We start from the raw sequence: 25,471 nt of genomic DNA on the forward strand, positions 1-25,471 counted from the left end.
TTCTTGCATCCTTTTTAAATTCGGACGCTTTTTCCGTTTGGTAACCCGTCGCTTCCCCAAACAGCCGTTAACCCCGCGGCTCCGACCGGAACTACTTCTCCTCGAGGTTAATGGGCCGCTCTGCTCCTGCCGGCTCTCGGACGACTGGCTCGGTTAAAGAGGGACGTCAGCTCGAACAGATAAGGTCTGGATGGCTTGTGTGCGCTGATGGAGGCTGAACAAAAGAGGCGGCGGTCCATTAGTGAACACTTTGGTTTCAGAATGCTAAGCGTCTGCTTTTTGTTGCTTGTTTGTTGTTTTAGGACGTTTCATCGTTCAAGTATCTACATTATCAGTCTGGAAACGAGTCACTAATTCATCAATCAAGGACTTTCACTACTTAATGTCTTTTTAATGGAGCCTTGGCCCTTCTTAATTGTAGGGCTATCAATCAATTATGCAAGATTTGTGTCAGAACACTGTTGTGGCACATCGCCACAGAAGACATCTTTGTCAAGTCCTTGGCCTTTAAATGCTGCAGAGATGCACTTCCACTTAACCCTCCATCTCACTAATGTCACTAAAGAATGACTCACTTTGTACCTTGGAATAAGACGTTAATGCACCAATACAAAAGTGCCTCATTTGAGTCTATTTTATGATATGTTGATGGAATCATAATATCGCAAGCCGCCTCCGTGTGTGATCTCTTAAGTGTCTGAGAGAGTTGTCGGATTTCTTTGAACGGCATCGGAGGTCTGAGGTTGGTGCTGCTGGGTAACGTATCCTTGTCTGATATCTAACGAAAGACGATGGACTTTTAATGCGTTTGGTCCAACAACACCAATGACCCCTGGTTTGGTTTAAGATATCAACAGAAGCGGCGTTACTGAGTGCAATCACGACAATATGCTTCAAACTCTTAAAATGGCAATAAAACATACTGGAATCACTTAACCTCATTTTGTTAAGAAACAAATCTATATCTATATGGTTTGTGGAGTGATGTTTTGAAGCCTTGAGTTGGCCGATTTTGCCGTCACCATCTTGGATTGCAGCTGTCGCCATGTTAGTTTTTTTGGCAATCAATGAACAAAAGTTATGATTATTATTGGACTGAGGAGCAGTGACGTAGAGACGCCGTATACGTCTCTGTTAGAGACCTGTCAATCACTGTGTAGCCCCGCCCTAAAGCATCCCCTGCTTTATGGTCTGTGTGACTCTAAATGGACCATAATGTACTAAATGAACATCATGCTGTATTGAAGAAGACTTGAAACTAGAGATTGAGACATAAACTCATGTTTACAATGTTTACTGAGGTAATAAATCAAGAGAGAAGTAGAGTCATTTTCTATAGACTTCTATACAACCAGAGGAGTCGCCCCCTGGTGGACATTAGAGATAATGCAGCTTTAACTCACGAAGCTCTGATTTAAACGAGTCTCAGTGAGAGCGATCAGCTGACCAGTTTAAATACCATAGTTTAAATATTATTGAACAGCTATATTCAATATTAGCCAAATAATAAGCTAAATTTAGGACGTATCCGTCTGCATTAAATGTCTGCCCGGCTCTTCGTTCAATCCACAACCCAAAATGTCGGCATTGTTCATCTCTGCAAACCACGGGATGAGTTAAATGTCGACGTTTCCGAACTGAAAATCGGTTTCATTCATATGTTTCATATCGGCCTCGTAAAGAAAAGACAGAGCAGGATTAGCTGAGAGGAAGCATCCGCAGAGGTGAACAGAGGCCTCACCTCCGACCTGAGAGGGGAAACAGCCTGGAACAGTCGGTTTGGGGTGGTGTAGTTTCAGCTGGCCGTGTTGAGGCTATCATGGTCGGCCCAGAGAATCCGTCACTGAAGGGGCGACTCCTGTCACGTGTGAGATATATGACCCGGGAGGATCGGGGGCGGTGCCCGAAGCCCTAAACACCCCCCCCCCCCCCCCCACCCTCCACGCGGCGATGCTCGCTACAGGAACTGAATCCTTGAGCTGCTTATGAAGGGAAAAGTAAATAAAGGAGACATTCCCCTTTCCTCCGCCCATCTTGCTTTCTCTCATTGCTGCTCTTTTAGTATTTCCCTCGCTCGTGCTCCCTCTGTCCCTCGCTCTCCTTTTTCCATTCTTGCCCTGATTGGGATCTGCAGTCAAGCAGATTAACACATCCTGGCAGGATGCCCCCCCCCCCCCCCCCCCACACACACACACACACACACACACACACACACACACGCTCTCTCTCTCTCTCTCTCTCTTTTCAAGCAGCACGTGCATCTCATAGAGAGGCTGTGTGTGCATATGCATTGCCTCTCAGTCACGCACTGGAGTGAAGGAATGTGTAACCATGTGAGGAAGTCCACACACCCACACACACACCCCCTGAAGTGCTTCTAAGCATACAGGGACATTGCAGTGTGCATGTACAGTACATGCAGGGTGACGGCACACAAACCCTAAAAACACATGCGCGTGTGTGTGTGTGTGTGTGTGTGTGTGTGTGTGTGTGTGTGTGTGTGTGTGTGTGCCTGCGTGACTAAATCCACGCTTCATAATTTATACTCTAAGCATTTGCTCGGAGAGGCAGAGCGGCGAACCGGCACATTTTGTGACCGTGTCCGTCCGTCCGTTCTCCAGCGGCAATGTTACATTATCTTCCTCCAGGAATTAAGAAGAAATGTGATTTGTTGCGTACCTTCTCCAATAAATAATTATTAGTATTTTTCTTTTAAATATTTATTCAATTTATATCATATTGTCTTTTTTCTCCTTTTTTTCTGAGTTTCTTATAACTACTGTTTGTCCTGATACAACAGTAAATGTCTTATATTGTAAATGAATTAAAAATAAGCACCGTTGCATCACGTGCTTCAATAATTATCATATAATTCATCCATACAGCCACATTATTGGCGGTTCTACTCTGAATTCCTCTGAAAGTCTTGGTGTTTCTGTGACTTGTGAGCAGTCGAGGCCTTTGGATGAACACGTTCCCTCGTCTTCATCAAAAAGATTTATGAAAAAAAGAAAACTCCTGTAATATTAAAAGCCGTCGCTACCAAACAAACATGGGGACATAAAAAAGTGTCACGAGACAACTCAAATAAAAGCTGAGAAATGTTGACAACTGATACATTTCTCCCTGAGCCACTCTGTCAATGCAACGACAGTCCAACGCTCCCGTTTGATGGCGTTTAATAGAAATCTCAGTGGGAAGCTGAGCCGTTAAACGAGGCGGAGGTATACATTTGTGAGACGTTTTTAAAGATGTACATGGTCAGTAGGAAACAATGGGTGGAGTAGTGAGGGACAGACCAATGTACGACTGTTTCTCTGTTTGTATAAGACGTCTTAACATTTAGAGTAGCACAATCTGCATCCTTCAAATAGAGTCTTGAGGTAGTGGAACATTTCCTGTTTGCAGGATTTCCTTCCTTATTTCGGAGCTGAATATTTCCCATTTTAGTGACTTCACAGATTTGTTAAGTTTAACTATTTGCAGGGTAGTACAGCAATTTTTTTTGGAGGAATTTTTCCGGCCTTTATGATCACAAAACGCCCCCGCAAATGAAAAACGGGTCAGGATTAACGGAAGACGGTCGGCGCCGACACCGTCTGAAACAACGAGGCGTGAGCTGCAGCCGGCAGACGGGACAGCTGAGCACAAACGCTGGGGAAAGATGCTGAATGCCTCCTGGACTACAGAGGGGAGGAGGCAGGAGGAGGCAGGAGGAGGGCAGCATTCAAGCCCCGGGATAGGAGGGAAGCTCCATGCAGGACACACACACACACACACACACACACACACACACACACACACACACACACACACACACACACACACACAGATAGAAGCCGACACACGACCGAGAGGCTAACCAGGACTGAATATTGTATGAGGCGTTCTCATGGGCTGCTGCAGAGTGTGCTAACAGAGAGAGAGAGGTGCACGCACACACACGCACACACACACACACACACACACATAGAAAGAGAAAAAAAGAGACAAGAGTGACACACTTGAAAACACAAACACATGTACGCACACAAACAGGGCCAGTGGAGCTTGAGCTGATGTGGCCCGGAGCAGTCCAGCGCCCCGTCATGGTCCGCGCACACACACACACACACACACACACACACACACACACCCTTAAGAGCCATCTGCAGATGGAGATACTGCCTACAGAAAGGGCTTTACTGCTGACACTCTGAGACAGACAGACAGACAGACAGACAGAGGGTGAGAGAAGAAGGGAGGAAACGGCCGTGACCGGGTGAATCGGGAGATTAGGAGGGAGGAAAGGGAGGAAAGGGAGGAAAGGGAGGAAGTAAGGGTGAAAGGAAGAGCGGAAGTGACAGTGGGGGGAGGGGGGACATGGCACCAAACTCCGCTTCCTCAGTCTTACCTTTGTTGGGGTCTGATAAATGGCTTCAACATGTGCTGTGGACAAAGACAATCAGGCCTTCACTTTGTCAAGCAAAGGTCTCATCCTGATTTGTAGTTTGAGGAGAGCAAAGGGATTTCACACTCAGGTGTGAATTCCCCCCCCCCAAATAACCATGGTAACCGCGGCAATCTCATTGGCCGAGAGCCAAGAGACCCGAGGACCCCTGTGGTTCAGCCGATGTTCTATAAAACTGTTTTTAGTTCACACTTCTAGGCTTTCCCCCTTCGACCTCGGTTGAGTTAGGGAGCACGCAAACGCTCTCTTCGCCCGGACCCCCCCCGTCCAGGCCACAGAGAACCAGCTTTCCGGCCACGAGGAAGCCCCTCAAACCCTCATCAAACCCTGACAGGTCACGAGCCATTTCGCTGGACGAAACGACAGTGTTCCACGTTGAGTACGGCTCCACTCAGCCCGCGAGACGAACCCGCATCAGCGATCCGTTCTCTGCTTTTTGTTTCTTTTTATTTTGTGCACAAACCGGCACAGAGGAGCCCGACGAAGCCTCGCTCCTCTCGTGACCGAGGATTCCCGGCAAGACGCGCAGACACGTCGTCTCATCCGAAGTTAACCGTCCTCCCTGCAGCGAGTACAGACCGGACCTGCGTTTGCTCCAGAGCCACGCCGACGGACCGAAGCCGCACCAGCAAACGCCGTGCGACACACAGCGCCCGCTGCAAAGCCGCGCTGCAAGCAAGCCCCCCCCCCCTGTCCCCCTTCCCGACGAGGAAAACGGACAGCTTTGCCACGAACACTTCCACGTTGCAACGAAGCATCTACAAGTAAGGTTCTTGGCATTTGGGCATAGCTTAGCTTAAATTAACTTAAGTTTAATTCAGGCCATTCATTTATATGTTGATATTCCCGTGTTTTTTGTGTGTTTAAGACTGTCGCGTGATATTGAGGTATTACGCAATCATTACGGAGCAGAGAAGCTCCGCTGTATGTGTGTATCAACTATGACTGTTCGCTTGGGATTTATTTGATTTCTTTTCATTCATTGTCTTCCACTCCGGGTGGAAGTTCTCTTTTCATTAACTCGACTCGGTGAGTGAGCTGAGGTGCGTGGCTTATCACGGCATAAGTTACCGGCAGTTCCAAGACGACAGCGGTATATTTATGCACGATATAACCAGCACTCAGGCTCCCTACCACATCGCACGCCGAAGCGTGATTCACTTCGAGTTCTCGCTCCTTTTTTCTCGTTCCTCCTTTCACGAAACACGCACATACACATAGCTCCTAGTTCTACTCCTGGGGAACCTCGTTCAAACGAGCGCCTCACATCACGTGCTGCCCAGGCACACGTGAGTATATACAGCAGCCTAACTGCCATTTTGTCCGGGTCCCTCGACTCCGCCATCTTTGTAGTTTTTAGCTGTAGTTCTTAAGGCCCCTCCCCTTTGGCCCGCGTCACTCGACGCCGCCATCTTTGTAGTCTTTAGCGTAGCTGTAAGACTCCTTCCTGTTCACCCACAGACACACACACACACACACATACACACACAGACATACACCCTCATCCATTTTATTCATTCTTTAGTTTAGGCATATAAAATTGTATGATAATGTTTGTTGGTTGCAATATTAATTGATTTGATCATTTATTATTTTGATTCAATAAACTCTGTTATACTTTCAGGAGCAGTCGTCTGTGATTACTTGTGCATATGTATTTGATAAGACTGTATGTAGTAGCCGGTGCTCGAACTTAAAAACCTTCACTGTCACTGAATGTATAGTCATACGCAGACTATTGACATTATGAGTGACTACTAATTATGAGACTTAGTTTTATCGTTTGGTTATTGGTCCCTGTTCGCAGGGTGGTGCCCCGTTTATATTAATAATCATTAATAATTGTTACATACATCAATAATTCTATTGATGTCAAGAATTCAGTTTCTTAAATGCTGATAACCCAAACACGCTCCTTTAGTTCCCAACATAATGGTGCCCCGTGTGAGGCTACGTTATTCCAGTTTTGTTACAGTATATATGCACATTAATCCATAATTATTTTTGAATAATTAATTTTCCAAAAAATATTTTTTTCGAAAAATTATTTTTTTTCTTCTTTTGAATGATCCAAATTCCTGAAACTTATTTCCCAAAATAGGTAGGCTTTGATCTTCAAAATCTTGTCTTATTGTAATTAAATTTTTGATTTTAAATCCAGATTTTTAATCTTAATCTTTAATTCCCTTCTCGAAATTTTATTTCGTTTCCAGGTTTAATTATTCGTTTCATTTCTTAAAACTAACAGCCAGCTGTGTAGTAGATTTGATCGTTTATTTGTAATACCTTGCTTGCTTTCTTAAATCCCTCAAAGAAGTTACACACAGCTGTCACAGGCCCAAAGTGCTAAACCACATTAGCATTTTCGCACCTCTGGCTGCAAAGCAGTAGTGATACCTCAGAGCAGCAACAGTAGAAACGTAAGTCACAGAGCTAGACATTTCACTGTGCGCCTGCATGAACCGTAACACTAACAGTAATTAACATCTAACAGTAGAAATCCTAAGTTACAGAACTAGACATTTCACTGAGAACCGTAAACACTAACAGTTTCCGTTCTAACACTAGGGAATTAACAACTACTGGGAGTCGTGCTCATTAGAGAGAATGAGCAACGAGAAATCCCCCATTCCTGGAGCTGTAGCTCCAGAAGACACCGCATTACGAGATGCAGTGGCTGATGTCCTCGGACTCACAGCAAAGGAAAGAGAGTACTTTGCAAAATACACTGCTGTCCTATGCGACGAGCAATTAGAGCAGCTGGTGGCTTATGTAAATAACCCAGCAGGTAACAGAGAGCGCCTGATTCAGAACGTAATCGGCGAAATACTGCTCATCTACCATCAGAAAATGCAGCTGCAAGCTGCCCGAACCCGGGCACAGAGCGACGAGCAGCAACGCGAGATCTGGACACTCCGAACAGAGGTTCAGGAGTTGTCACGTGACTGTAGAGCCCTACAGTCAGAAAATAGTAGCCTGCGCAGTGACCTCAGAGAGGTCAACCTAGAACTCTCTAAAGCATCAGAGAGTGATGACAAACTGAAAGCGCTTCAAGGTGTTCCAGCAACCCCGGTAGGTACTGCTACCCCCTACCGAGCCTTTCAGCCCAGTCATTTCTTGGTCTCGGCTCCCTCATTCCCCGAGACCCGAACCACCTTGCATTTCTTGAAGGCGACATCCCCAACCAGGAGGAGAGAGGACCAACACCAGGTCCTAGTCGGCCCAGGTGGCTTCAAAACCACCTCAGGCGACCGCAATCCTCCACGCAGTTCACGCGCGCGACAAGAACTGACCCCATCCCCCTCAGGGAGGGAGGATGATCGTCGTTACCACCATCGCGAGTATGGAGACTCAGACGACTCGGACGGCCCAGGCCCCATCAACCTTGGAGGCCTGCGTACTCGACAGATTGAGTCTCTGGTAAAAGACGTAGAGCGCTTTAACCCCGATAATCACGACTCGAGCATCGATGACTACCTTAGGGAGACCGATCACTGCCTCCTCGACCTATCGCGCCCCTCATCGCGCGAAAAGCTAAAGCTAGTGTGGAAAACCACTGCGCGAAGCGTCCACGCTTTCATTGAAACGCTCCAGCCGAGCATCCGCGACCGCTATTCATCCCTTTGTCACGCCCTTAGGGAGGAGTACTCCCTGTACACCGACCCAGCTTCTGCCACCCTCGGCGCCTTTGCCATTTCCCAGGAAAGGCTAGAGTCTCCGAGAGACTACTTCAGGCGTTTGAGATCTGCGTACTTCCAAGGACGTAACGCCCCAGGTCTAGAAGAAGACCATGCCTTCAAGTCGCTATTCCTGCACAATCTCCACGACAACGTGAGATACGATGTTACTATGCACTGCAGAACGAGTAACCTCACCATGCCAGAGATTAGGAAATACGCGCAACTTGCATGGGAGACACGCGGACGGCCGACAAATCGGTACGAAGACACCGCCATAGTCTTAGGCATCCAACAGTCGAGCGACTCCGACCTAGCGTCGGAAGACGACGAGAGGACTTGGCCTAGCGAGCCCTGGTCACCCCCGAGGAACAAACGACCCTGGCGGTCGAAAGACCAACTGAACCAGGGGGGTGAAAGACGCCCTCAAGGGCAACACATCAGGTAACGCTGACTCGCAGCCCACCTGACTAAGCCGAGTGACCTTTCCCCCTGCTGCCAAGTCGACGTGGTAGGGGGGGGGGGAAGAGAACTCAGCACACTTCCGGAAACGACCACTCCCATTTCGCACCTTGTTCTTCAACCTTCTTGGGCGACCTTGTTCGCAAAGGCAATGCCCGTTATGTATATATCTATACATATTTGTCAGTCTTACTGGGGGGTCATAACACTCTTGCTCTACCCGACTCCGGGTCAGAAACGAGCCTCATGTGTTCCCCCACCTTTTCGCATACACCTCTAGGGTACCACAACCTTAGAGGCCCTTCGAGCACCCTTTCGAGCACCCTAGCTCGTAAAACCTGTGGTCAACTAAGCCTTCTTCTCCTGCTCTGTCAGCATGAGCCACCTCCAGCTTGTTCAACGAAGCCACCGCCTTCTTTCAGCCGAGTCATCGCCCGGGCCTGTCAAGTCGCCAGTGCCGTAGGTAACTGAACTTGACCTGTGCGCCGGACCTGTCTCCATCTCTAATTAGGAGGGTGGGGGGAGGGAGATATCACCAGCCCGTCATGACACACTCCAGAGTGAAACTGTTCGCGACGTTTCCCTGAGTGCTGACGGTAACGTGGGATATCTGCCCTCGCCACTCAAACAGCGCGAGGGGGGTGGATCTCTGACAACAGAAACTTAGAGAGATGCACTTCACAGGAAGTACACTCTAATCTCGCCAGTGCCGAAACCAACCGGCAGAATGGCAGCTTACTATTGACTACTAACGTTTAACTGCATGCTCCAACTCACCCTGTAGACATGCACTAACCGCTAACACAGCCAACTTCAACCAGAACAGTTGCATGACCTGACAAACCATTGCGACTGTAAACTGATGCTCCACTCTCATAGAGAACCCTTTGCATGCTTTATAGACTCTACCAGAAGTAACCAAAGAAGACATAACCTCTGCCGTAGCAGTCAGATTTAACCCAGGACCTCATCCGAGAAGGCTCAGCTGTCAACAGCTGGAGCAGCGAGAGACCAGCCTAGCTAGTCACACTAGCCGTGCTAAGAAATCTGTAAATCTGCTACCACTACTGTTATGCAACCCTCACAGGTACCTCTGGCCTATAGTCTTGGCAACGCAACTCCAATATCGATAGATTCTAAAACTTAGACACAGGACTCGCTCTAAATCTACCGATTAGAGAGAGATAGACGCACATATCATGTACTAATAGATCCAGAAGCGACAGACAAACTGGATTCCCTCCTATTCATAACACCACGTAGCCAACCTACGACTGCTCCGCCGACGGACTCCAGTCCTGTCTAGGAGTTGAACCAGTAACCACTGTTTGCCCCTCACCTGCTTCTTGTCTTTCTATTCTTTCCTTCTCTCTCTTTTGTGTTTTGTGTTTTGTTTTATTTGGGTTGTTACTTTCTTTGACACTGTGCCACAATGCTAGAATATCACAACATCATAATAGCGATTGAATTATTTGGGAATAATGTTTTGCTCACCTATGATTTGAATTGTGTATGATAGTAGATGTAGGTAGAAGTAGTTAAAGTCATCTGCCCAGATGCCACCTTAGTCATCTGCCCAGATGCCAATGAACTCTGAACTTGAACACCATGAACTTGACCACTATGAACCTTGAACTCTATGAACAATGAACACTGCCTGTTTTAACCACTGCTTTTGGTCTCAGGAACACTTGGACTGTCTCACCTCTTCAGGTTTCCCCACCACATGGATGCACATGCCAGCCCTTGGTTTGCTCTAAAGACCGAAGCCAACATCTCGCTCTTCAGAACAAAGGGGGGATGTTGGGGTCTGATAAATGGCTTCAACATGTGCTGTGGACAAAGACAATCAGGCCTTCACTTTGTCAAGCAAAGGTCTCATCCTGATTTGTAGTTTGAGGAGAGCAAAGGGATTTCACACTCAGGTGTGAATTCCCCCCCCCCAAATAACCATGGTAACCGCGGCAATCTCATTGGCCGAGAGCCAAGAGACCCGAGGACCCCTGTGGTTCAGCCGATGTTCTATAAAACTGTTTTTAGTTCACACTTCTAGGCTTTCCCCCTTCGACCTCGGTTGAGTTAGGGAGCACGCAAACGCTCTCTTCGCCCGGACCCCCCCCGTCCAGGCCACAGAGAACCAGCTTTCCGGCCACGAGGAAGCCCCTCAAACCCTCATCAAACCCTGACAGGTCACGAGCCATTTCGCTGGACGAAACGACAGTGTTCCACGTTGAGTACGGCTCCACTCAGCCCGCGAGACGAACCCGCATCAGCGATCCGTTCTCTGCTTTTTGTTTCTTTTTATTTTGTGCACAAACCGGCACAGAGGAGCCCGACGAAGCCTCGCTCCTCTCGTGACCGAGGATTCCCGGCAAGACGCGCAGACACGTCGTCTCATCCGAAGTTAACCGTCCTCCCTGCAGCGAGTACAGACCGGACCTGCGTTTGCTCCAGAGCCACGCCGACGGACCGAAGCCGCACCAGCAAACGCCGTGCGACACACAGCGCCCGCTGCAAAGCCGCGCTGCAAGCAAGCCCCCCCCCCCTGTCCCCCTTCCCGACGAGGAAAACGGACAGCTTTGCCACGAACACTTCCACGTTGCAACGAAGCATCTACAAGTAAGGTTCTTGGCATTTGGGCATAGCTTAGCTTAAATTAACTTAAGTTTAATTCAGGCCATTCATTTATATGTTGATATTCCCGTGTTTTTTGTGTGTTTAAGACTGTCGCGTGATATTGAGGTATTACGCAATCATTACGGAGCAGAGAAGCTCCGCTGTATGTGTGTATCAACTATGACTGTTCGCTTGGGATTTATTTGATTTCTTTTCATTCATTGTCTTCCACTCCGGGTGGAAGTTCTCTTTTCATTAACTCGACTCGGTGAGTGAGCTGAGGTGCGTGGCTTATCACGGCATAAGTTACCGGCAGTTCCAAGACGACAGCGGTATATTTATGCACGATATAACCAGCACTCAGGCTCCCTACCACATCGCACGCCGAAGCGTGATTCACTTCGAGTTCTCGCTCCTTTTTTCTCGTTCCTCCTTTCACGAAACACGCACATACACATAGCTCCTAGTTCTACTCCTGGGGAACCTCGTTCAAACGAGCGCCTCACATCACGTGCTGCCCAGGCACACGTGAGTATATACAGCAGCCTAACTGCCATTTTGTCCGGGTCCCTCGACTCCGCCATCTTTGTAGTTTTTAGCTGTAGTTCTTAAGGCCCCTCCCCTTTGGCCCGCGTCACTCGACGCCGCCATCTTTGTAGTCTTTAGCGTAGCTGTAAGACTCCTTCCTGTTCACCCACAGACACACACACACACACACATACACACACAGACATACACCCTCATCCATTTTATTCATTCTTTAGTTTAGGCATATAAAATTGTATGATAATGTTTGTTGGTTGCAATATTAATTGATTTGATCATTTATTATTTTGATTCAATAAACTCTGTTATACTTTCAGGAGCAGTCGTCTGTGATTACTTGTGCATATGTATTTGATAAGACTGTATGTAGTAGCCGGTGCTCGAACTTAAAAACCTTCACTGTCACTGAATGTATAGTCATACGCAGACTATTGACATTATGAGTGACTACTAATTATGAGACTTAGTTTTATCGTTTGGTTATTGGTCCCTGTTCGCAGGGTGGTGCCCCGTTTATATTAATAATCATTAATAATTGTTACATACATCAATAATTCTATTGATGTCAAGAATTCAGTTTCTTAAATGCTGATAACCCAAACACGCTCCTTTAGTTCCCAACACCTTCTACCCACTCAAATCCAAAAACTGCTTCACCAACACTTTTACTCAACGATTTCAGCCCTATGAAACAAGTGAGTACTATATAACTTTTATATAACTGTGCTATATAACTTTTACTTCCATAAAAACTAGTCCTGGGACTAAAATGTACAGGAACCTCTCTGCTTTTCTCAGACTTCAGTTCTTATTGGACTTCATCCACTATAAACCTCAATTGTCGTTTTTCGACCAGACAGTCCTCGGAACGAGGAACTAAAGGTCCATTAGGCTGCTTAGTTCGGGAGACCATTGCTTTATGTGTGAGTGAAAGCTGAATGTTTGAGCCATCATAGACACAAAGCACAGTGAACGGTCACAGTAGTTCATGGGTCGTTGGAAAGTACCACCCCAAGAGAACGGGCACTATTTTTGGAGGCCAGGAACTAAATCTAGACCCTGGTTTCTCTGGTTGAAGTGTATGCAGAAGGAAAGGTTCTGTTCTCAACAGTGCGTTGAGTTGTTCACGCTTTATGTCTCGATAAATATGGTAATATTTCTTTAAAAAACAAGGCTCCTCATTTCCTAAAGAGCTTCCTGGTAAAGCTGCAGGTGAGGAGGATTATTAGCTGTTTAGCTATCGATTGATTTAAATGTTTGTGGATGATTTCAGACAGCTTGGAAAAGCACGATGCCTTGAAGCAGCAGTGAGAGGTCGGAGGAGGCTCTCAGGGGTTTACGAGATGAATCAAAAGATCTCTGAAGCCTCGGGGCTTCTTCCAACAACACGTTAGATAAAACCGCCAGAAAAAAATCAGGCTGCTCTCATCCAGCATTCGTAGCACAGGTACAGAAAAATAAGGAGCTCTCATTCGTAGATATCCGAACCAAAGAATTCCATACGGTAACCAAGAAATCATGAATGAGGAAATTGCCTAAACCTAACTAAAAACATTTTGTTACCTAAACCCAACTAAAAACATTTTGTTGCCTAAACCCGACTAAAAACATTTTGTTGCCTAAACCCGACTAAAAACATTTTGTTACCTAAACCCAACTAAAAACATTTTGTTGCCTAAACCCGACTAAAAACATTTTGTTACCTAAACCTGACTAAAAACATTTTGTTACCTAAACCTGACTAAAAACATTTTGTTACTTAAACCTGACTAAAAACATTTTGTTACCTAAACCTGACTAAAAACATTTTGTTACCTAAACCCAACTAAAAACATTTTGTTACTTAAACCTGACTAAAAACATTTTGTTACCTAAACCTGACTAAAAACATTTTGTTACCTAAACCCAACTAAAAACATTTTGTTACCTAAACCTAACTAAAAACATTTTGTTACCTAAACCCAACTAAAACATTTTGTTGCCTAAACCCAACTAAAAACATTTTGTTGCCTAAACCCGACTAAAAACATGTTGTTACCTAAACCTGACTAAAAACATTTTGTTACCTAAACCTAACTAAAAACATTTTGTTGCCTAAACCTGACTAAAAACATTTTGTTACCTAAACCTGACTAAAAACATTTTGTTACCTAAACCTGACTAAAAACATGTTGTTGCCTAAACCCAACTAAAAACATTTTGTTACCTAAACCTGACTAAAAACATTTTGTTACCTAAACCTGACTAAAAACATTTTGTTACCTAAACCCGACTAAAAACATTTTGTTGCCTAAACCCGACTAAAAACATTTTGTTACCTAAACCCGACTAAAAACATGTTGTTACCTAAACCTGACTAAAAACATTTTGTTACCTAAACCTGACTAAAAACATTTTGTTACCTAAACCTGACTAAAAACATTTCGTTACCTAAACCTGACTAAAAACATTTTGTTACCTAAACCTGACTAAAAACATTTTGTTACCTAAACCTAACGGATAACATTTTGTTGCCTAACTAAATATTTTTGTGACCTAACTTAACTGAGTTTCCTTTAAGTTTATTTTGAAAAAACTTTTCAAAAACTCTTATATGAACCGTTGTGCGAGGATACGACTAATCATCTGGAGTCAAAGCGCACCACTTTGGTGTATCACTTTGTTCATAAAGGCTGTAAATCAAAAATGTGATTTTTACCCAACATCACTAAATGCAATGTGATCCTGTCTACAGATGTGGACATAATTATATTTCAAAATAATGTGGCCAATTAGACAATGTTATTTAATCTGGAATTCCTGGGTAATTCCTAAATATATATTTATTAATATTTGATTTGCTTAAATCTATTCACAAGCTGCCCATCTGACTTTAGAGTTTTTTTGTTTTGTTGGAATATGACTTTAACTTGACCTCTCCACATGACAATAAATCCGCGGTGGTGACTTGATGTTGACGGTGTTTGTAGTTTGACCGATCATGAACCTCCTGCAGCGATTATGCATGAAAAACAAGTGAGGAAAAAGAAACGTTCAGAAAGCGGAGCGAGATCCGGCTTTCAGTCGACGCTCCACTCTGAGGCCCGAGTGCCGCGCTGCAGTGTGCACGGCTCGCTGGATCCTGCCTCTCGTGTTCAATTCATGAGAGGGCCATTATGGATGAAAAGGGTCAGCAAGGCATGTAGATGTTCAAGCTCCAGCAACGATCTTTCCCCACAGGGAGGAGAGGCGTTAGGGAAACCAGTGTACTCCGATTACAGAGACGAAACTAAATGACCTCATCGCTGAGCTCTCTTCTCCTCGATATGCAAATAAAAACAAATCTTTTTTCAGCTGCTCGCCTTCTATCTGGTGGCCATTTTGTGCCGAGGTGGTTTCCAATTGGATCCTCACTTCTGTTGTTGTTGTTATTTTGGTTTCTGGAGAGGCCCCTGGGTAACAACGGGGCCGATGCCAGAGGGGTAAAGGGGGATAAGAGGGAGGCCCAGCTGTCCCTACCTCTGCCCTGCCTTACAGGCAGTAAGCCAGAGTGCAGCCATGAACAACACGGGGCTGGGCTGGGCTCTACAGCACCAGACCGGACCGGACCGGACCGGACCGGACTACATTTGCATTTTCTTCCCGTTGAATAGTTCCAAAAGTTTGGATTATACACTTATTTGCTTCCTTGCCGAGGGTTAGATGAAAATATTGACATATCAGTCTGTTCAATATGGAGCTACAGCTTAGCTTAGCATAAATCCTGGATCCGAGCTCCGTCCAAACCTCTGTTCTGACAGTTCGTTTGGTTTTTGAACGAACGAACCAGATTAAGAGCTCATGGGGATTTTTATTTCTTACCTCTGGCTAGGCATTGTCAGTCTTTATGTTAAGCTGACCACCTCTTCACATTTAAAGACAGGCTTGAGAGTGGCATTGGATCTTCACATCTCACGCCCAGCAAGATAATAAATAAGCATATTTGCCTAAAATCTCAAACTATTCCTTGAAGGAATGATATGTGGGGGCCATTCTTAATTGTTCTTGTTCATCAGTGTCACATATCAACATTAAGGGTGACTTTAAGTTGAATTATGACACCACGTCAGAATTTCAAATATGTAATCTTATTCTTCTATAAAGGCAACGTGCATGGCAACATTTCCTTTTAAACATTTTTCTCCCGTAATCAGGACAACGTATGAAAACATCCACATCTGGGTTGAAATCATGAACAACCTTCGATCGATCTTGTTCATCGGCAATAAACTTTAAAACTCTGCGAAGAAGGCAACACGTACTAGCCAATCACAGACAGAGTAGGGCGGGGCTTCGCTGTATGTGGGTGGAGGGGAAATCAATCACACTACCGTCAATAACAAACAGCAAAGAGAGGGCACTCCAGCATTCCCCAAAAACTCTCTTGCACACTTATTGCTGGTGCACCGTTGGTTAAGCTACATGCCAATGGAGGCACATCACTGAAGATGCTACCGCTGCTTTCAGGTCCCTCGTTGTAACTATGGTGCCTTTTTGCAGCAGGAAACACGACAACTTCTGGGCATAAAATCCAACAGATGATTTTTGGTAAAAACTGGACCACAGACACGATGCAACAGCTCACAGTCAGTTAGACTGGACTGCAAAGAACTGGACTAAATCTAGATGAACCTTAGTTCAGATCTTAAGGATCAACTTGAACTATAAACTTGTTTTAATACCAAGAGACGCACCAACAAAGACCAGCAACTAAGAATACAGCAAACCGATTGTCCAACTTTCACACGGAAAAAACCACACAATCCATCAATGAAACTGCTTCAGAAGTATTGACTCCAGCAGTAACAGCGGGTCGGTGAAGTGGACCTCGCTGATCAAACCCCTCCCACGCTTTACCTCGATGATGTCGGCGTTGGTCCGGCTCTCGTGCGGCTCGTTGTACTCGGTGTACTTGAGCAGGACCTTGTCCATGTCGGTGCTGGCGTACTGGAACAGCTTGTTGGAGTGGTTGAAGATGATGAGGGCGATCTCGCAGTCGCACAGCACGCTCAGCTCGTACGCCTTCTTCATCAGGCCGAATTTCCGCTTGGTGAACGTCACCTGGTGGAGAAGATGTCGGTGGATGTTTTATTATTGAATCAGGTAATCAATGATGCAAAACACTGCAAAGAAATCTCATTTGAAATCCATATTTTATCCCCGAAACAAGAGAAAATGTCATTTTCTAGTGCAGACTTTTGCTTTATCCTGTCAGGTTTCACAATACTGACTCTCATAACAAGAGAACCTGAACTGGAGACGAGAGGAATTACCTCACCCTTCTGACACATTTGTTTCCTCAGATTTACGAGAGCTTTATCTTGAAGCCGCCCTTTGCTGAAGATATTTGATGCTGTGGGCCAAGAGACTCGCATGCAAAGGACTGCACATATTTATGTCAAAGCTTTTCATTAACAAATAGAAAGACAGACCGAGAAGCATCTTTCTAAAGCTGAACCACATACGCTCACGTCCTAAACCGCACATGAAGTCTTCACACAGACACGCCCGGCTCGCTCACATGTGTGTCGTCTGTGACGACTTCCTGCTGCTGTTGTTAAACGACCACAATACCATCAAACAGTCACGACACAGAACTGAGACTTTGATTAAAGGGTCTCAGAGCACATCAAGCCCCATCGTCTTCGGTCTGTATGTGTTCACATACGTACAGACAACATGTGTTTTTTCACTTTAACATTTGAAAATAAATCAAGAGAGAAGTAGAGTCATTTTCTCATAGACTTCTATACAACCAGAGGAGTCGCCCCCTGGTGGACACTAGAGAGAATGCAGCTTTAACACACGAAGCTTTGACTTCACTCGGCAGAACCGGAGGTTGGACGGACGGACAACCCGAAAACATAATCCATCTGGTCTCCAGCCACCGATATCAGCAACAGGGAGGCATGCAGATCTACATCGCAGCCTCTAAAGCTCACTTTATCGAACTTTAAAACCAAAGAGTAAAAATGACTTCCTGAAGTCTTGTCGTCAAACTCAGTAACTCTCAATGTTCAAAAGAGAGGAAGCAAAAAAAAGCACATTTCCCAAAATGTTGAACTGCTTTTTTTTTTTCTGCATTTCAACACCTTAAATCAGTGTAACAGTGATGCATTCAGGCTGATGGTGCAGTACGACACAATACACAGGATTGAATGTAAGAAACTACTTTGTGCTTCAGGAAACAGGCTTCTAGACACAGCGTATCAACATGCTCTTTCAAGCGATACGTCTGTATTTTGCGTGCGCACACACACACACACACAGACACACACCTTTTCTCCCGTCACACTCATTCTCCTCGTCGTTTTCACACTCTGTTATGCTCTTTTCCATGCTCTCTTTCTATGTCACACACTCTCTCCCGCTCTCTCTTCCACTCTCCATCTGTCACACGTTATTTCTCTTTTTCCACACACACACACACACACACACACACACACACACACACACACACACACACACACACACACACACACACACACACACACACCCCTCAGTTGTGAACAAGCAGAACAGAACGGGGAGTGCTGCTGAAGCACCGGCTCCCTTGTTGTCTCCCGGCTTGGCTTCGGAGGCGCTTCCCTGCTGCAACCAACTGGTATTAACTTTTACCTGGTCCTGATCCAGTCTCAGTGTAGTCCTGGTCCTATATGAACCAGTCTCAGTGTAGTCCTGATCCTCTATATGAACCAGTCTCAGTTTAGTCCTGATCCTCTATATGAACCAGTCTCAGTCTAGTCCTGATCCTCTATATGAACCAGTCTCAGTTTAGTCCTGATCCTCTATATGAACCAGTCTCAGTCTAGTCCTGATCCTCTATATGAACCAGTCTCAGTTTAGTCCTGATCCTCTATATGAACCAGTCTCAGTTTAGTCCTGATCCTCTATATGAACCAGTCTCAGTTTAGTCCTGATCCTCTATATGAACCAGTCTCAGTGTAGTCCTGATCCTCTATCAGACCTCCATCAGCACAGAGACCATCAGAGAGAAGATGGTCAGACCCGGATCCTCCAGCGGAGACCGGTCCACCGTGGACAGACCCTGATCCTCCAGCAGAGACCGGTCCACCGTGGACAGACCCGGATCCGGACCTCCGGAGGGAGGAGAGCTGTCGCCATGTTCTTATGTTTCTGGTCACAGTTAACAGTCTGACAGTCGTCTTCTCTGCACAGACGTTTCTTGTTTAAACGTGGCAGCTGCCAAACAAACATTGATTTCTCACAGTCAGCCATTGTATTTGTTGATGTTTTGTCATCGAGCACCTGCAACCTCTGACTCGTCTGGAACGCTGCACTGAAACGCCTGTAGTGACATCACTGATTAGGGGGCGGGACCTGTCGCGCAGCATTCTTGCAAGTTTCCACTAAAGCGTGTTAGAGCAACGAGCAAACTGCAGATTAACCCTAAAAGTGAAAGTTGGGAAGAAATGTTCTATTGATGGTAACACTACAGAGCAGTGACAATACTGTTTGCGTTGATGTTAGAAAGGCTGACTGTAGAGCTGCTCACTCTGAACTGAATGAGGAGACATGGAGGATGAGAGGAAGCAGACCTTCCATATCTCTCCATCTCACTATCGCTCGCATCTCTTGCTCTTGTTTTTTACCTTGTCGCCGACATGTTAAAGCCTCTCTCCTCCTCCTCATTCTTCACCTCTTATTTTCTCGCCCTCGTTTTCTTCTCTCTCTCTCTCCACATCCCCCTCCCTCCTCTCACTCATTGCTTCCTGCTGCCACAAATCAAATTATATCGGGGTCGTTTCCATGGGCAACCGACTCCCCTCCTGCCTCCCCTTTCCCACCTCATCACACACACTGCTGCCTCCACCTCCCTTCCTCCCCATCTTTATCTCTCTGCCTATCTACATATCTCCGCCTCCCCTCTTCCTCCACCTCTCTCACACACACACACACACACACACACACACACACACAGAACGAGCAGATGAATTATGTGGCGATGTTGGAAAAGGAGGAAATTACGTCTGTGCAGGATGACGACAGCGGTCGGTGATGAAGACACGAGTCGCTCGATCCCCCACGTCTGCCACAGAGGATAACCAAGCTAATTGACATCAAGGACAGAAATTGACATCAAGGACAGAAATTGCCAGGTAACCAATGGCAACTGTAGAAAAAGACGTCCTCAGTGAGGAGAGAAAGGAATAGAGGGGGGGGGGGGCGAGTGTGTGTGTGTCTTGGCGAGGTCGCGGTGGAGCGGCAGATGGATGAGGAAACCACCACTGACAACCACAACCTCCTCACACTGTTTCCTGTAGCTCAAAGCTCGCTGCTCGCTCGCTCGCACGGTTCGAACACAACGCCGGTCTTCATCACGCAGACTTTCAGTTATGACTCGTCATCGTGGGTGAAAACCTTTCAACTTGATGAACGGACTCTGGTCCACCTTTTGAAAAGGCTGCCTGACGTTCGGGCCTTGTTTGTCTGTGTAACGTGACAGTTAAAGATCATTTGAGGAGCCATGCGGGGGAGTGTGGAGCTCCAAAGTGAAAGGAGTAAACTCCCATTTCAACTTCTTCTTTTAATGCTTTCCTCAACACTGAGAGGCGTCTCAGAGACGCCGTCATGTGACTGAGTCTAAAGCAACTCTCCAGGATGAATCATCATTACGAAGAAATAATACAAATAATATAACAACTGATTCCAGAAACATCCGATCACTGAGCTCAAAGTGACCCGAGTCGCTAACTCGTCAAATGTTAAATTTCCCCGACTGGCCTCCGTCAGCCCAGCCAGCGCTGATCAGCGATATATTCCTGCAGGAGTAAAGCGTGTGCAAACAAATCACCTCGAGATGTTTGCTCAACAATAAGCTGTACAGACACCAGGAGACGTAACGAGCACCGCTGAACACACAGCTCTGGCTCTCGTTCTCAAATAAGACTCATGAAACGACGTCGCTTTTCAGCACCAATCAATCGGACAGCAGCCGCAGAAGAAGGCAGCGGGAGTTTCCAGGTGGAGCTTCGTCCACGGTGACGACGCCGGGCGCCTCTCTGGAAGAAGTTCAGAGATTTTCAACTACAAGCCACAGAAAAAAAGAGTCGGAGCGCTCTGAAAAAAGAAGCGATGTTGGGTGCAGCGCCTGTTCTCTGAACGGCGTCTCCAAAAATGGAATTCTCATAGAGGCAGACAATTTAAATCAGCACCAAAAAAAAATGGCCGCCGATATATTGGTCCTTTCGCCCGACCACTTGTGGAACACTGATGAGACAATCTGCAGCTGGAATGAGTTCACGATCAGATTCTGGGTCGATTTCAGGTGAATTCAGAAACAATAGTTGAAGGTTCAACTCCTGAGTTTCCCTTCTGAGGGACTTAACACCGGTGACACTGGTGGTCGCAACATAAACGTATTGAAAAGGTATTCTTACAGAGCTCTGCCCCGCTACGTTTCTCAAGATAACAACACGGGAATGTTCTGGATGATTCAACGATATTGCAGGTTTATGATATGACCATCAGTGATAATTATGAAGTCATGTTGTTTCATTCGTTGGTCTGGATCGGATGGCTCTAAATACTACACTACCCATGAGCCTCAGCTAAACAAATTCATTTCTTATAGTTGAGCCCAATTCTCTGCACTTTGTTGCTGAATTGATGAAGAATCTGAACGTGAATGAGTCAGAAGAACAACAAGGTTTAACGGCAGGTCGACGTCAGCGTTGTTTCGTACTGAAATGCATCCTGGGAATCAGAGTTGTCTTCTCTCTTCACGTTTCTATGTCCTCATTCTTTCACCTTGGACTTTTTATGACACAGTTGCTCATCTTCGGTTCGATAATTCAACCAGGAGCGCCTCATGCTCATCCACGCCTGTCCAACTGTCAGCCGACATCGTCTCAGCAGAAAACGAGCCGAGCTTTTCGTGCCGACGCCAGAAAGACTACATGTGATGTACCTTTGGACTGTGCACAGCTTTCACTCGACACTCAAAAGAAACCCTGTGACAGTGAATATTCAACCCTTTCTCTGTTATCGTAACGTGACAAACACAACCCAACAAATTAAGAAATCCTCCATATCAATCCAAACGTTCTCCGTCCTGTTCTCGCTCTTCCTCGTGTCCCTTTGTCTGCAGGAGAAATGTGGCGTTGGAGATGCTGTCGTGTTTCCAGCCGGGGCCCACACTCTGAACGCTGTTGATTTTGTGGAGCTTATGGCAGCATCTCTGAATCAACACGTAGGAGGGTGACGGGCTGCATGTACTCCAAAACAAAAATATAATATAAATATATTCATGTGTGTATTCCTCTTTCATCAGCTGAAGCCAGCGTGTAGAGAGCATTCCATCTCTTCACTGGCTTAATGCCGTGTTCCACTTCAAACAAAGCGCCCTGGTTCTGAGCGGCGCCGATAGAAGAATCACGTCTCTGGTGCAAGTCGCTCTGGAAGAAAGTCTCCCGACAAGCAGGGAGCCGCATGTGAAACGCTGCTCGTGGGCCTCGTGGGGTCATCACCCCGATCGGCCTTTTACAGACACCGGGCTGCTCGGTAATGACGCCGCGGTGTGAGTGAGTCACCTTATTGACAAACTGACTCCACACCTGATTCAAAAGGCCGGATCCATTCACCAAGACCTGCCCGACCAGAAACACTCGCAACCCCCCCCCTCCTCCTCCTCCTCCTCCTCATCCTCCTCTTTTATGGCCAATTGTGTGCTTGATGAATAACAAGCCGCCGTCCTCCTCTGACAGCCCTGCGGGCTCCGCTTGCTCTCCTTTATGGAAACGCAACCTGTGAAGATTGATGAGGAGAAAAGTGAGGATGATTTTCCACGTCTCTCTCTCTCTCTCTCTCTCTCTCTCTCTCTCTCTCTCTCATCTCTCTCTCTCTCTCTCTCTCTCTCTCTCTCTCTCTCTCTCTCTCTCTCTCTCTCTCTCTCTCTCTCTCTCCTCTCTCTCTCTCTCTCTCTCTCTCTCTCTCTCTCTCTCTCTCTCTCATTCAGACACCTTGTTTCTCTGCCTCTCTCCCTTCTTGTGTGTTTCCTCTCCTCTGCTGTTGAAGATGGGCACGTCAAGTCCATCACTCAATCTGCTCAATGGAGCGAAGCCCATTTACCAGTTGACTCATTCTAGACGGATCATTTACCCTTTCATCCTCTCTGATAACGCCACTGATCACTGATGTAACCGGAGGGACCAGGGCTGTTGTTAGGGGGGGGGGGGGGGGGATATTGTACTTCCTTGCTCTTTTTCACTGGAGGGAGGAAGGAGGAAGAGGAGGGGGAGGGTCTGAAAAACCCCACGATCGCTTAGCAAAGTCACACGAGCCTCATAACACACGATGCTATCATGTTGTTGCGTCGTGGCGCTGCTACATGGGACATGTGGGAACAGAGAGGATCCCTGTGAGAAACGATGCTTTGTTGGATGCGATGGAGATGCATTGTGGGATAGAAAGTGACTCGGGACCGTTTCTGGAGTCTGTGTAGAGAGCATAGACTACAGCCTCGGTTCCTCGTCATGAAGGTCTGTCTGACAGCAACGTAAAGAGGGGAACATATTCTAAACTCAAACCAATATTCATTATCTGAGGTGTCTGAAATACGTCCACAGCAGTACTTGATTTGTCTGTTTCTCTTCTGGAGTAAAAACGCCGACTCTGAGGAGAACCTCACACCCTTCAAACCATCTGAGCTCTCCCCTTCAACGGGTTCCTCGGCTGTGATTTGTCCCCCGTCTCCGTGTTGTTGCTGCTCTAATCCGGTTGCCGATCACTGATGCGGCTCAAATCAGGAAGTTTATTATACATTCAGACATCGCCGGCTCACGTAATTGCTGCTAACCTGTCCTGTTGCGCTCGTCAGTGATCCTCTGGATCTGAATCTTTTTCCTCCCCATGTTTCCGGTGTGGCGGCGGAGGGGCAAGGGTCAGAGGTCACGGATGGCTCGTCGCTGTGCTTCTTTCCTCCTGAGAAACGTGTCGGTCTCTTTCGGTTGTCGTCCTCTCCGTGCACGCAGGGAGGCCGGTCACCCCAGAGATGAACACCGGAAAGAACAATTAAAAAAGAAAAGAAACAGGGAGGAGGAGGAGGAGGAGAGGAAGAAGTGTCCGTGTGCGGGGCACCCTCTTCAGATCATGGTCCTGTTTCCGGTGGGCAGGTCATCCACACTCAGGCCCTCCCCTTCACCTCAATGGGCAGCTCCTGCAAAAGACAACAAACACAGAGGCCTTCATTAGACTGAGGGGGGAGAGAGAGAGAAAACTACAAACACTTTCTGACCCCTCGTAAGCAACGAGAGAATAAATGATGCAGCAATGCATCGCGGAAACATCAAATCGGAACCACATTGGGGGGGGAGAGGTAAGGCGGGGGGGGGGTTGTAGTGCTTCACGCAGAGCAGGAGGCCCTCGGGGGTCCGCGAGGACGGAGGCTGCGCTGTGTCAGCTTCATTCGAGGCATCACCGCCACATCACTGATCTGCTGGTTGCCCGCGCCACCCGGCTGCCCCGGCCGGGCCCGAGCTGACACGCCGAATCCAACCAATCAGAGAGGAGAGAGGAGCCCCGAGTCTGAGGGTTCACACAGCCTTCACTTCTCCGTGAAACCACCATCCTGACCTCGTGCTCACTCCCGCCACAGGGAGCAGGTCGTTCTTTTAACGTCAGCGTGGCGGATGGAAGTTATTCTACATTCAAACGCACAAAACATCGATTTCTTATGATTCAGATTCCCGAGAGTCTGGAATTACTACTTTAGATTATTGACTCCATGAAGCAGGTGAGTCGGCACATTCCCACAGATGACTCCGCATTTAACCACAATCTGGTGTTTGGTGTGTAGAGGAACAGCGTTATGCCTTATTACCTCAACTTAACGCCGACCTATTCCACGCCACACAGAGATGGACAGCTTAAAAAGGCGTGTCGCTTTCAGCTGTGCGTCTAACTACCGTGAATGAGGGTGCGCTGAGATATGCCACAATGCCCGATCAGAAACAGAGGAGGGGTACGTTTTAAATTAATAAAAGGGGGGGGGGGGGAAGCCCAGAGTGTTTCTGCAAACTCATGAATGAATGAGAAGGCGGAAGCGGCCCGGGGAATGGCAACAGAGGAGAGGACCGTTTTAGGCCTCCTTCTTACTATTTGCGGTTCAGCTTTTAAAAATAGCGTGCTATATATATATAGACACACACAGGACAGTGCCGCTCTACCTGGAGGAGGAGGAGGAGGAGGAGGAGGAGGAGGAGGAGGAGGAGGAGGAGGAGGAGGAGGAGGAGGAGGAGGAGGAGGAGGAGGAGGCCCTCCAGTCACATCCATTGTTACGGAACAAAAGAACGTGAAATCGTCTGTCAGGAGGCTGACATTCCTTTTGTGCCGCTGTGGGCTCTGCATGCTCGTTTAGAGTGGATGCAATTGGCTTTGCTTTGGCGGCGAGTTTCTTATGAATTATGCACCGATGGAAGAGAGTGGAAGAAAACCATCTACAGCGAGCTGCAGGAACCGAGTGAACAAACCATCGGCAACTTCTCTCTAATATCTGGCTCCAGCGCCCTTCAGCACAATCGGGGTTCGACTCCTCTGCTCTCCTTCATCTCCTCCCTTTCAACCGGCACAGACTCAACAACAGGATTCTGCGTGGATCACCTCGTCAGTGTGCGTCTTGAAAGGACTAGGCGTTCCCCGGTATGTTGTAGTCGCTCTCGTCATTGGGCTTTCACCGCGCGCA

General features: G+C 46.9%; 1 protein-coding gene across 1 annotated transcript in view; it reads right to left on the reverse strand.

The window, feature by feature from the left end:
* Window positions 1–25,471, reverse strand: part of mef2d (myocyte enhancer factor 2d) — a 65,965-nt gene that overhangs the window by 32,398 nt on the left and 8,096 nt on the right. The window contains 3 exon segments of the mRNA XM_079275456.1: window positions 16,627–16,830; window positions 23,588–23,590; window positions 23,592–23,947. Coding sequence (XP_079131582.1) covers window positions 16,627–16,830; window positions 23,588–23,590; window positions 23,592–23,642 — 258 coding nt within the window. The 5' untranslated portion in view covers window positions 23,643–23,947.

Source organism: Melanostigma gelatinosum, assembly GCF_949748355.1.
Source record: "Melanostigma gelatinosum genome assembly, chromosome: 9".
Lineage (NCBI taxonomy): Eukaryota > Metazoa > Chordata > Actinopteri > Perciformes > Zoarcidae > Melanostigma > Melanostigma gelatinosum.